The sequence below is a fragment of the Moschus berezovskii genome, chromosome 6 (assembly GCF_049115385.1).
Source record: "Moschus berezovskii isolate FMDL1 chromosome 6, NW_MosBer_1.0, whole genome shotgun sequence".
Lineage (NCBI taxonomy): Eukaryota > Metazoa > Chordata > Mammalia > Artiodactyla > Moschidae > Moschus > Moschus berezovskii.
In genome coordinates, this window is record NC_142465.1 from 89,325,684 (window position 1) to 89,339,206 (window position 13,523).

Here is a 13,523-nt window from a genome sequence, read left to right on the forward strand (position 1 = left end):
AGGTAGATTTAGTCCTGCTCTGTTACGAGATTCTGTAAGATTATATAGTACAATCACTATGACTCTATGAGGCTATTGATTTTTAAACAAGGCTAGATTTTTTTCACCAACCACATTTTTGCCCTGTATGATTTGTAGCCTCTACATTACATGTCAAAAATTTAATAGGCATCTCATATGACTGAATGCCTTGAATTTTCCCAATACATTGTTCTCAGAAAATATGGAGCTCCAAATTCCAGTGCTGCAGCAACTCATGAAGGGCTGTTTATATGTGCATTATCTCCTTTGATTCTCAGATTATTTAGAATCTGAGGAAGAAAATGGGGCTTGGAAAGTTAAATGGCTTTCTCAAGGTCACATGACTGGCAAAATGGCAAAAGTAAAATAAAACCAGACATTCCAACTCCAAAAATTTTTCTGTTAGGTACTAAAAATAGCTCACAAGGTTCATATGGTCAACATTTCAGAAGTGAGATTAAAACTATATCATTTTATTTGATCACATTATCATTGTCATTATCAGTAGATATTTTTAAGTCCCTTATAATACAGGAAGAAATAAAATATTGCTCTTGGCTAGGAAAGGCTTACAATCTAATTGAGAGAGATCTCACTCAAAAGATGATTAACATATTTTCCACAAAAATATCTATTTGAGCTGCAAAAGAGGAGAATCCCTAACTGATGACCTGAACCAAAAGTGGGGTTTCCTGCTGTGATCTATGAAATTAAAATTTTTTAAACTCTTTCATCTTTCTCTTTCTTTGCCTAGCTGAACTTGCCTTGTGTTGTTTTTATGTGTGTTTAACTTATCAAGGCAAACAGAAGGTCTTTCAATAGATATAACATCAATCTAAGCCTCTATAATTTTGTAAACTAAAAACAGATCACAAGAACAGTAGATCGTTTGGGTACACTGCAGTGTTTAACTTTGTCTGTTGAACAAAGACATAATTATCAGTCACTACACATGATTTTTCTGAATGATTTTTGCACATATATGTTGTATACATGCCACATATTCAGGAAGCCAAAACAAACTGCCCACCTAGGATTCTAGCTTGGAGAACGTGGTTTCCTCTTCATGTCTTTAGTTTTAGCACCCATTTTCCCATCTCAAATAATATATGTATATATTTAGATATGTTTGTGTGTGTGTATGCTAGTCACTCAGTTGTGTCTGACTCTTTGTGACCCTATAGACTGTAGCCCTCCAGGCTCCTCTGTTCATGGAATTCTCCAGGCAAGAATACTAGAGTAAGTAGCCATTCCTTTCTTCAGGGAAGTTTCTCCAGGGGTCAAATCCAGGTTTGAAGATGAAACCCTGAATTGTAGGAAGATTCTTTACCATCTAAGGTAGATTCTTTACCATCTGAGCCACTAGGGAAGCCCATATTTATATTATCTAATATATATATTTATACTATATTTAAAATTACATGAAATTAAAAGACGCTTACTCCTTGGAAGGAAAGTTATGACCAACCTAGATAGCATATTAAAAAGCAGAGACATTACTTTGCCAACCAAGGTCCGTCTAGTCAAGGCTATGGTTTTTCCCGTGGTCATGTATGGATGTGAGAGTTGGACTGTGAAGAAAGCTGATCGCTGAAGAATTGATGCTTTTGAACTGTGGTGTTGGAGAAGACTCTTGAGAGTCCCTTGGACTGCAAGGAGATCCAACCAATCCATTCTAAAAGAGATCAGTCCTGGGTGTTCATTGGAAGGACTGATGCTGAAGCTGAAACTCCAATACTTTGGCCACCTCATGCGACGAGTTGACTCACTGGAAAAGACTCTGATGCTAGGAGGGATTGTGGGGGGAGGAGAAGGGGACGACAGAGAATGAGATGGCTGGATGGCATCACCGACTCAATGGACATGAGTTTGAGTGAACTCAGGGAGTTGGTAGTGGACAGGGAGGCCTGGCATGCTGTGATTCATGGGGTCGCAAAGAGTCGGACACGACTGAGCGACTGAACTGAACTGAACTGAACTGATATTTAAAATATAATATATTTAATATTGTTGCTGTTTAGTTACTGAGTGGTGTCTGATGCTTTTACAACCCCATGGACTCTAGCTTTCCTGGCTCCTCTGTCCATGGGATTCTCTAAGCAAGAATACTAGAGTGGGTTGCCACTTCCTTCTCCAGGGGATCTTGCCAACCCAGGGACTGAACCTGTATCTCCTGCCTTGCAGATGGATTCTCTACCACTGAGCCACCAGGAAAGCCCCATATTTAATATTTATATTATATTTAATGTATATATAAATTATTATATAAATATATAATATACAAAATATATTAACTATTAAAATTTAGCTCATTAATATAACTTTTTGCACAGTTCCTTTTAATTATGAAATTCAGTAGCTTAACTGAATCTCGTAACGCTGTCATATAGCCACTACCTTCCCCATTTTACATATAAGGGCACATTCCAAGGGAGTAAGTGACTAACCTGACTGAGGAGATGCAGCTTGAAATTTTCAGAGTTGGAAACTAAGGCAGGATGTCTCATTATAGCCTCATTGTGTGTTTCACTAATCATTTCACAGTACATAAATGACATTACAGTTTGACTGAAATTTTATTGCAATAAGCCTGAAGTGAAGTGAAGTGAAAGTCACTCAGTCGTGTCCGACTTTTTGCGACCCCATGTACTATATAGTGCATGGAATTCTCCAGGCCAGAATACCGGAGTGGGTAGCCTTTCCCTTCTCCAAGGGATCTTCCGAACCCAGGGATCAAACCCAGGTCGCCCACATTTCAGGTGGATTCTTTACCAGCTGAGCCACCAGGGAACCCCAAGAATACTGGAGTGGGTAGCCTATCCCTTCTCCAGCAGACCTTCCTAACCCAGGAATCAAATCAGGGCCTCCTGCATTGCAGGCAGATTCTTTACCAACTGAGCTATCTGGGAAGCCCTCAATAAGCCTATGTCATTTTAAAAACCTAACTCTAATAGTATTTAATATTAATGAATCATTTTTGTTAGGCTGTTGCCTGGTACACTCCCATTCACTGGAAGCAAGCGTGGGAGAAATTGGAGACTGACATCGAATTTGACAGATGCTCAATGACAAGTATAACACCTCAAAGGCATATGTTTCATTGGCCAGCAGTTGCAACTACAACTAAAGATAAACGAGATCAGTGTAAGATAGATTCCTCAAAATACCAAATGGAACGAGTTCAAGCTTCTCTTAAGAGGTAAAAGATGCTCTTTTTTTTTTATTGCATTTTTGGCTTTGCTGGGTCATTGTTGCTAACGCAGGCTTTTCTCTAGTTGTGGAGAGCACGGGCTACTCTCTGGTGGTACGCAGGCTTCTCATGGTGGTGACTGCTCTTGTTGCAGAGCACGGGCTCTAGGGCATGAGGGCTTCAGTAGTTGCAGCACATGGGCTCAGTATTTGCTGCTCCCAGGCTCGAGAGCACAGGCTTAATAGTTGTGGCACATGGGCTTAGTTGCTCCTTGGCATGTGGGATCTTGCCAGATCAGGAATCGCATCCGTGTCTCCTGAATTGGGAGGCAGATTCATTACCACTGAGCCACCAGGGAAGTCTGCTCGATTTTTTTATTAAAAATTGAGTCCTTCCTACCGTCAATAAGGGTTGAACAGGTGGGAATGACTGGGTGACAATGTGATGAACAGATAAATCGATAAAGACAAAAAAAAAAAAACTTCTATTTTGAACAGGACTATAAAAACCATTATAGCTTTTATGTTTTGAAACATGAAAACACAGAGCAAGCAGAGACACGCTCATGAGAAAATAAAGGCTGGCAATTTCCACTAGTTGATATTAAGACCCCCTCTGGTTGTTTCATTTCATAACAGCCCTGCTGTTAGCGGTAAGGCCAAGGAGCAGTGCAGAGAAGTCATCACCATGCCTTTCATAGTGCTTAGGTGGAGGAAGATTTGCATCATCTAGAACTTTCATTTTGGATCAAGAGCTGGCTGTGGCTGAAAGTACAGAATTTGTGGCATTTATAAGTAGTCAAATGCTTCTGATGTAATAACAGTGCTGCCCACGAGACTGGAAAAGCCATGCTCTCTGATCTTGGAACATGCTTTAACTCTAATGGAGCCTTCATTATTCACATCACTGGATGAAGTGGCTTCAGAGTTCAATTTGGGCTCAATTTTTCTTTTACAGAGAAAAGGAAATCCCACCAACCCTTTTCCCCACTCGCAGCCCATGGTGCCACAGTCCTAATGTCCCTGCTCACCCCTACTGTGCACTGACCGATGCTCACAACACCTCCATGGCTGAACACAGCTTAACCAGACAGCCCAGGTCAACCCGGACTGATCCAGTCCAGGTAGGTCAAAGGGATACCATTCCAGTGGAGAGTAAGTGATGTATGCATGTGTGCAGAACTAGTAAAAATGTGATTAAGTAGTAAAAGTCTCTTAAGTGTTAAAAATTATTCATATCCTAAAGAATAGATGGCCTTCGGGTTTTCCACGCGATGGTGCAGAAAAACCCAAACAAAGTTTTAGCCAACCTAATACTTCTGCTCTAGCACCAACCCACTCCAGTGTTCTTGCCTGGAGAATCCCAGGGACGGGGGAGCCCTCTGGGCTGCCGTCTGTGGGGTCGCCCAGAGTCGGACACGACTGAAGCGACTTAGCAGCAGCAGCAGCACAGTGTCTGAGTTACTGTTGTTGTTCAGTTGCTAAGTCGTGTCCGACTCTTTGAGACCTCATGGACTGCAGCATGCCAGGCTTCCCTCTCTGTCACCATCTCCCGCAATTTGCTCAGATTCATGTCCAATGAATGGATAATGCTATCTATCCACCTCATCCTCTGCTGCCCCCTTCTCCCTTGGCCTTAAATCTTTCCCAGCATCAGCTTTTACAGTTGGTGTTATTAACCCAGGATTTGTTCATGGACTTCAGGAAGTCCATGAATCTGTTAAACTTGGAGAAAAAAAAAATATGTAAGCCTATGTGATGTTTTCTGGCAGGAAAGTTTGCAAGGTTCACCAGAGGCTCCCAAATAATTAAGAACTGAATAGATATGGTGCCAGATCCTAAGCTTTCATAAAGCAGCTAAATCCTAGAGAAGTTATAATGATTTACAAACATATTTAGCAGAAAGATGCTTTTTTAAGTGAAATCTTGGGCAGAATCCCAATATATGAAATGGATGAAAACAGACCCATCCAAGTTGAAGAAGAGTGATTCCCACTACCCACTACAGTTATCTTCTTCTTTTATTTATTCATTTATATTAATATTTGGCTGTGCTGGGTCTTAGCTGCCTTGCGCGGGTTTTCTTTAGTTTCATTGAATGGGGGCAACTCTCTAATTGTTGAGCTTGGGCTTCTCATTGCAATGGCTTCTCTTGTTGCAGAACTCAGGTTCTAGGGTGCTGGGGCTCAGTAGTTGTGGTGCATGGGCTTAGTTACCCTGTGGCATGTCGGATCTTCCTGGACCAGGGATCGAACCCATGTCCCCTGCATTGGCAGGTGGATTCTTATCCTCTGGACCACCAGGAAATCCCACCCATTTTCTTCCCTCTTCCTTCCCTGTGACTTTTGAGGCACTTATTTGGAATCACAGGATTCTGTACACTCAGTATGAAAACCACCATGCTAGTGTGCTAACACATGCTAAAAATAGCATCCCCCCAAATAATGCCTTTTAGAAGAGGAAAGATGGAAATCCTGTAAAGTCCTGAATATATTCCATTTCATAAAATTAAGTATCCTTATGTCTTTGTGCCTGAGTTGCTTCATCTATAAAGTATGAGACTTGGATCTGAAATTTAAAAAGCTCTTTCAGCAATAAGTTTTATATATATATAGATATACATTTAATATACATATATATTTTATAGACACACATATTTAGGACTTTATGAATTAGACTTGAGATTTTTTTTATTTTTTTATATCTAAAAAAGAATTTTATTAAAAAAGCACAAATGCAAAGAAATGAACAGAGGAAAATTTATGCGTCGAACCTGGACTGGTCACTTATGATAATATACATGCTACAATTCCATTCTCTCCAATCATTCCACCTTCACCCTCTCCCACAGAGTCCCAAAGACTTGAGATTTTAAGAAGTACCTTCATGTTTTTCTCCAATTAATGATAGCTTTCACTTATTCTGAACAACTTGTTTACCAAAGAAATTTGACTTCAAAGTTTCTTGATACACCTTTCTATAGTGACGGCAACTTACATTGATTATTCAGTAAATTTTTTGTTCAAAATAAAGTGCACTGTATCTGTATATTATAAAGTGATAGTTTTAAAAATTTATTTATATATTTATATTTTTTACAGTGCTGGGTCTTTGTTGCTGCACTGGGGTGTTTTCTAGTTGTGGCCAGTAGAGGCTACTTTTTGTTGCAGTGTGAGGTCTTCTCACTGTGTGGCTTCTTTCACTGCGGTGGCCTCTCTTGTTGCAGAGTATGGAATTTAGGGTGCATAAGCTCAATAGTTGCAGCTCACAGGCCCTAGAGCATTGGCTCAGTAGTTGTGGCATACAGGCTTAGTTGCTCTGCAACTGTTCAAACCTGTGTCCCCTGCACTGGCAGGTGGATTCTTAACCACTGGACCAGCAGGGAAGTCCGATGTAATGATAATTTTAAAAGACAATTGTGAGGAGAAGGAACAAGATGGCGGAGGAATAGGACGGCAAGACCACTCTCTCCCCTACAAATTCATCAAAAGAACATTTGAACGCAGAGTAAAGTCCACAAAACAACTTCTGAATCCTGGCAGAGGACGTCAGGCACCCAGAAAAGCAGCCCATTGTCTTCGAAAGGAGGTAGGAAAAAACATAAAAGATAAAAAGAGAGACAAAAGAAGTAAGGACGGAGCTCCATCCTGGAAGGGAGGCTTTAAAAAGAGAGAAGTTTCCAAACACCAGGAAACACTCTCACTGGCGAATCTGTGGCGAGCCTTGGAATCTCAGAGGGCCACATAACCCTCTTTTTTTTTTTTAAGATTTTTTTAAAACCCACAGATTACCCGCCAAACGGTAACTCCCAGCGGAGAAGCAGCGCAGACGCCTGCATATGCCATTAGCAAGTGGGGGCTGGGCAGGGAGGAGCCGGCTGAACTGCTTAGAGACATGACTGGGCTTGAATGCCGCGAGAACAATCTGAGAGAACTGGGGAGAGCAAGGCAGACTGGGATAGCTTCCCCACGAAAAGGCGGAAAGCTCTAATCTACGACTTGGCCAGCCCCGCTCACAGAATAAAGGACTGAGCAGAGTGAGCCGGCTGCAGTCGGCCCATCCCCCATCCCCCACCGAGACAGGCAGGGAGGGCAGCCAGAGCCGGAGGAGGCAACCGCGGCCCCAGAAAGGCAGCTGATACAAACTGCACACAGGCTTGTTGCTAATCAGGACTTCTTGGGCTCGGGCCAGTCGATATCCCCCTGAGAAGGTGCGTTGGTTGTACACCCAGAAAACTGAGTGGCGGGGACTGGGGAGGCGATAAGTCGCAGAGACCGCGCTCACACCTGGTCCCCTGAGCTGCTCGGACTGGGGAAGGCACAAAACGCAGGCCCAACCAAGTCTGCGCCTTTGTGGAGTACCTGAGAACCTGAACTTGAGCCGCTCAGACCTGGGAAGTGCATACAACCCGGCGCCGGCCTCAGACAGTTCCCGGCAGAGCAACCTAGAGCCTCTGCAGTGTAGACTGGGACAACAGATGCGCTGCGAGCAGGGACAAACCCAGTGTGACCGAGACGCTGCGAGCACTCCCCACAGACGCCAGAGATATTCGTCTGCAGCGTTCCTCCCTTCCCAGAACAGGACTGAACAACTGAGCCTTAAAAAGTGTCCACCCGCCCCCTAGTATCAGGGCAAAATTAGACACTGAAGAGACCAGCAAACAGAAGCTAAAACAGAGGGAACCACCTTGGAAACGACAGATAGAGATGTCTAGAGGCTACTCTAAGAATAAGACCAAAAACCAGAGGCAAGAGGCTTAAGCCAGAATCCTGAGAACACCAGAGAACTCCTGACTCCAGGGAACATTAATCGATAGGAGCTCATCAAACGTCTGCATACCTACACTAAAACCAAGCACCACCCAAGGGTCAACAAGTTCCAGAAGAAGACATACCACGCAAATTCTCCAGTAACACAGGAAACTAGCCCTGAGCTTCAATATACAGGCTGCCCAAAGTCACTCCAACCCACTGACATCTCATAACTCATTACTGGACACTTCATTGCACTCCAGAGAGAAGAAATCCAGCTCCACCCACCAGAACACCGACACAAGCTTCCATAACCAGGGAACCTTGACAAGTCACCTGTCCAACCCCACACACAGCGAAGAAACTACATAATAAAGAGAACTCCACAAACGGCCAGAAGAGGGAAAGGCCACCCCAAGCAAAGCAATATAAGCAAGATGAAGAGGCAGAGAAATACCCAGCAAGTAAAGGAACAAGATAAATGCCCACCAACACAAACAAAAGAGGAAGCTATAGGGAATCTACCTGATAAAGAATTTCGAATTTTGATGGTGAAAATTATTCAAAATCTTGAAAGCAAAATGGAGTTATAGATAAATAACCTGGAGAAAAGGATTGAGAAGATGGAAGAAAGGTTTAAGAAGGACTTAGAGGAAATAAGAGTCAGTATACAATCAATAATGCAATAGATGAGATTAGAAACACTCTGGAGGGAACAAACAGTAGAATAACAGAGGCAGAAGACAGGATAAGCGAGCTAGAAGATAGAATTGTAGAAATAAATGAAACAGAGAGGAAAAAAGAAAAACGAATTAAAAGAAATGAGAACAATATTAGAGACCTCTGGGACAATGTTAAACGCTCCAACATTCGAATCATAGGAGTCCCAGAAGAAGAAGACAAAAAGAAAGACCATGAGAGAATACTTGAGGAGATAATAGTTGAAAACTTCCCTAAAATAGGGAAAGAAATAATCACCCAAGTCCAAGAAACCCAGAGAGTCCCCAACAGGATAAACCCAAGGCGAAATACTCCAAGACACATATTAATCAAATTAACAAAGATCAAACACAAAGAACAAATATTAAAAGCAGCAAGGGAAAAACAGAAAATAACACACAAGGGGATTCCCATAAGGATAACAGCCGATCTTTCAACAGAAACTCTTCAGGCCAGGAGGGAATGGCAAGACATACTTAAAGTGATGAAAGAAAATAACCTACAGCCCAGACTACTGTACCCAGCAAGGATCTCATTCAAATATGAAGGAGAAATCAAAAGCTTTACAGACAAGCAAAAGCTGAGAGAATTCAGCATTACCAAACCAGCTCTCCAACAAATGCTAAAGGATCTTTTCTAGACAGGAAACACAGAAAGGGTGTATAAACTTGAACCCAAAGCAATAACTAAAATGGCTACGGGATCGTACTTATCAATATTTACCTTAAACGTAAATGGGCTGAATGCCCCAACCAAAAGACAAAGGCTGGCTGAATGTACAAAAACAAGGCCCCCATATATGTTGTCTGCAAGAGACCCACCTCAAAACGAGGGACACATACAGACTGAAAGTGAAGGGCTGGAAAAAGATATTCCATGCAAATAGAGACCAAAAGAAAGCAGGAGTAGCAATACTCATATCAGATAAAATAGACTTTAAAACAAAGGCTGTGAAAAGAGACAAAGAAGGAAACTACATAATGATCAAAGGATCAATCCAAGAAGAAGATATAACAATTATAAATATTTATGCACCCAACATAGGAGCACCGCAATATGTAAGACAATTACTAACAAGTATGAAAGGGGAAATTAACAATGCAATAATAGTGGGAGATTTTAATACCCCACTTACAGCTATGGATAGATCAACTAAACAGAAAATTAACAAGGAAACACAAACTTTAAATGATACAATAGACCAGTTAGACCTAATAGATATCTATAGGACATTTCACCCCAAAACAATGAATTTCACCTTTTTCTCAAGCGCACACGGAACCTTTTCCAGGATAGATCACATCCTGGGCCATAAATCTAGCCTTGGTAAATTCAAAAAAATTAAAATCATTCCAAGCATCTTTTCTGACCACAATGCAGGAAGATTGGATCTCAATTACGGGAGAAAAACTATTAAAAATGCCAACATATGGAGGCTGAACAACACACTGCTGAATAATGAACAAATCATAGGAGAAATCAAAATATGCATAGAAATGAATGAAAATGAAAACACAACAACCCAAAACCTCTGGGACACTGTAAAAGCAGTGCTAAGGGGGAAGTTCATAGCAATACCGGCACACCTCAAGAAACAAGAAAAAAGTCAACTAAATAACCTAACTCTACATCTAAAGCAACTAGGAAAGGAAGAAATGAAGAACCCCAGGGTCATTAGAAGGAAAGAAATTGTAAAAATTAGGGCAGAGATAAATGCAAAAGAAACAAAAGAGACCATAGCAAAAATCAACAAAGCCAAAAGCTGGTTCTTTGAGAAGGTAAATAAAATTGACAAACCACTAGCCAGACTTATCAAGAAACAAAGGGAGAAGAACCAAATCAATAAAATTAGAAATGAAAATGGAGAGATCACAACTGACAACACAGAAATACAAAGGATTATTAGAGAATACTATCAGCAATTATATGGCAATAAAATGAATAACCTGGAAGAAATGGACAAATTCCTAGAAAGGTACAACTTTCCAAAACTGAACCAGGAAGAAATAGAAAATCTGAACAGACCCATCACAAGGACGAAACTAGAGGCTGTAATCAGGAATCTTCCAGCAAACAAAAGCCCAGGTCCAGACGGCTTCACAGCTGAATTCTACCAAAAATTTAGAGAAGAGCTAACACCTATTCTACTCAAACTCTTCAAGAAAATTGCTGAGGAAGGGAAACTTCCAAACTCATTCTATGAGGCCACCATCACCCTAATCCCAAAACCTGGTAAAGATCCCACAAAAAAAGAAAACTACAGGCCAATATCACTGATGAACATAGATGCAAAAATCCTTAACAAAATTCTAGCAATCAGAATCCAACAGCATATTAAGAAGATCATACATCATGACCAAGTGGGCTTTATCCCAGGAATGCAAGGATTCTTCAATATCCGCAAATCAATCAACGTAATACACCACATTAACAAACTGAAAAATAAAAATCATATGATTATCTCAATAGATGCAGAGAAAGCCTTCGACAAAATTCAACATCCATTTATGATAAAAACCCTCCAGAAAGTGGGAATAGAAGGGATATACCTCAACATAATAAAAGCTATATATGACAAACCCACAGCAAACATTATCCTCAACGGTGAAAAACTGAAAGCATTTCCCCTAAAGTCAGGAACAAGACAAGGGTGCCCACCCTCACCACTACTATTCAACATAGTTCTGGAAGTTTTGGCGACAGCAATCAGAGCAGAAAAAGACGTAAAAGGAGTACAAATTGGAAAAGAAGAAGTAAAACTTTCACTGTTCGCTGATGACATGATCCTCTACACAGAAAACCCTAGAGACTCTACCAGTAAACTACTAGAGCTAATCAATGATTACAGTAATGTTGCAGGATATAAAATCAACACACAGAAATCCCTTGCATTCCTATACACTAATAATGAGAAAATAGAAAGAGAAATTAAGGAAACTATTCCATTCACTGTTGCAACGAAAAGAATTAAATACTTAGGAATATATCTACCTAAGGAAACAAAAGACTTGTACGTAGAAAACTATAAAACACTACTGAAAATAATCAAAGAGGACACTAATAGATGGAGAAATATACCATGTTCATTGATTGGGAGAATAAATATTGTAAAAATGAGTATACTACCCAAAGTAATTTATACATTCAATGCAATCCCTATCAAGCTACCAACGATATTTTTCACAGAACTAGAACAAATAATCTCACAATTTGTATGGAAATACAAAAAACCTCGAATAGCCAAAGCAATCTTGAGGAAGAAAAATGGAACTGGGGGAATTAACCTGCCGGACTTCAGGCTCTACTACAAAGCCACAGTCATCAAGACAGTATGGTACTGGCATAAAGACAGAAATATAGATCAATGGAACAAAATAGAAAGCCCAGAGATAAATCCATGCACCTATGGACACCTTATCTTTGACAAAGGAGGCAAGAATATACAATGGAGAAAAGACAGTCTCTTTAACAAGTGGTGCTGGGAAAACTGGTCAGCCACTTGTAAAAGAATGAAACTAGAACACTACCTAACACCATACACAAAAATAAACTCAAAATGGATTAGAGAGCTAAATGTAAGACCAGAAACTATAAAACTCATAAAGGAGAATGTAGGCGAAACACTCTCCGACATAAATCACAGCAGGATCCTCCATGACCCACCTCTCAGAATATTGGAAATAAAAGCAAAAATAAAGAAATGGGACCTAATTAAAATCAAAAGCTTCTGCACAGCAAAGGAAACTATAAGCAAGGTGAAAAGACAGCCTTCAGAATGGGAGAAAATAATAGCAAATGAAGCAACTGATAAAGGATTAATCTGCAAAATATATAAGCAGCTCCTGCAGCTCAATTCCAGAAAAATAAATGACCCAATCAAAAAATGGGCCAAAGAACTAAACAGACATTTCTCCAAAGAAAACATAAAGATGGCTAACAAACACATGAAAAAATGCTCAACATCCCTCATAATCAGAGAGATGCAAATCAAAACCATAATGAGATACCATTTCACACCAGTCAGAATGGCTGCTATCCAAAAGTCCACATGCAATAAATGCTGGAGAGGAGGTGGAGAGAAAGGAACCCTCTTACACTGTTGGTGGGAATGCAAACTAGTACAGCCACTATGGAGAACAGTGTGGAGATTCCTCAAAAAACTGGAAATAGAACTACCATATGATCCAGCAATCGCACTCCTGGGCATATACACCGAGGAAACCAGAATTGAAAGAGACACATGTACTCCAATGTTCATTGCAGCACTGTTTATAATAGCCAGGACATGGAAGCAACCTAGATGTCCATCTGCAGACGAATGGATAAGAAAGCTTTTGTACATATACACAATGGAGTATTATTCAGCCATTAAAAAGAATACATTTGAATCAGTTCTAATGAGGTGGATGAAACTGGAGCCTATTATACAGAGTGAAGTAAGCCAGAAAGAAAAACACCAATACAGTATACTAACACATATATATGGAATTTAGAAAGATGCAAATGATAACCCTGTATACGAGACAGCAAAAGAGACACAGATATATAGAACAGCCTTTGGGACTCTGTGGGAGAGGGTGAGGGTGGGATGATTTGGGAGAATGGCATTGAAACACGTATGTTGTCATATGTGAAACGAATCACTAGTTCAGGGTCGATGCATGTTATAGGATGCTCGGAGCTGGCATGCGGGGATGACCCAGAGGGAGGATAAAGGGAGGAGGGAGGTGGGAGGGGGGATCAGGAGGGGGAACTTATGTAAACCCAGGGCAAATTCATGTCAATATATGGCAACACCAACCAATATAATATTGTAAAATAATTTGCGTCCAATAAAAAATA

General features: G+C 40.6%; 1 protein-coding gene across 1 annotated transcript in view; it reads left to right on the top strand.

The window, feature by feature from the left end:
• Window positions 1-13,523, top strand: part of LMNTD1 (lamin tail domain containing 1) — a 112,635-nt gene that overhangs the window by 77,658 nt on the left and 21,454 nt on the right. The window contains exons 8-9 of the mRNA XM_088837034.1: window positions 3,006-3,220; window positions 4,169-4,334. Coding sequence (XP_088693160.1) covers window positions 3,006-3,220; window positions 4,169-4,334 — 381 coding nt within the window. The remainder of the gene's footprint in view (window positions 1-3,005; window positions 3,221-4,168; window positions 4,335-13,523) is intronic.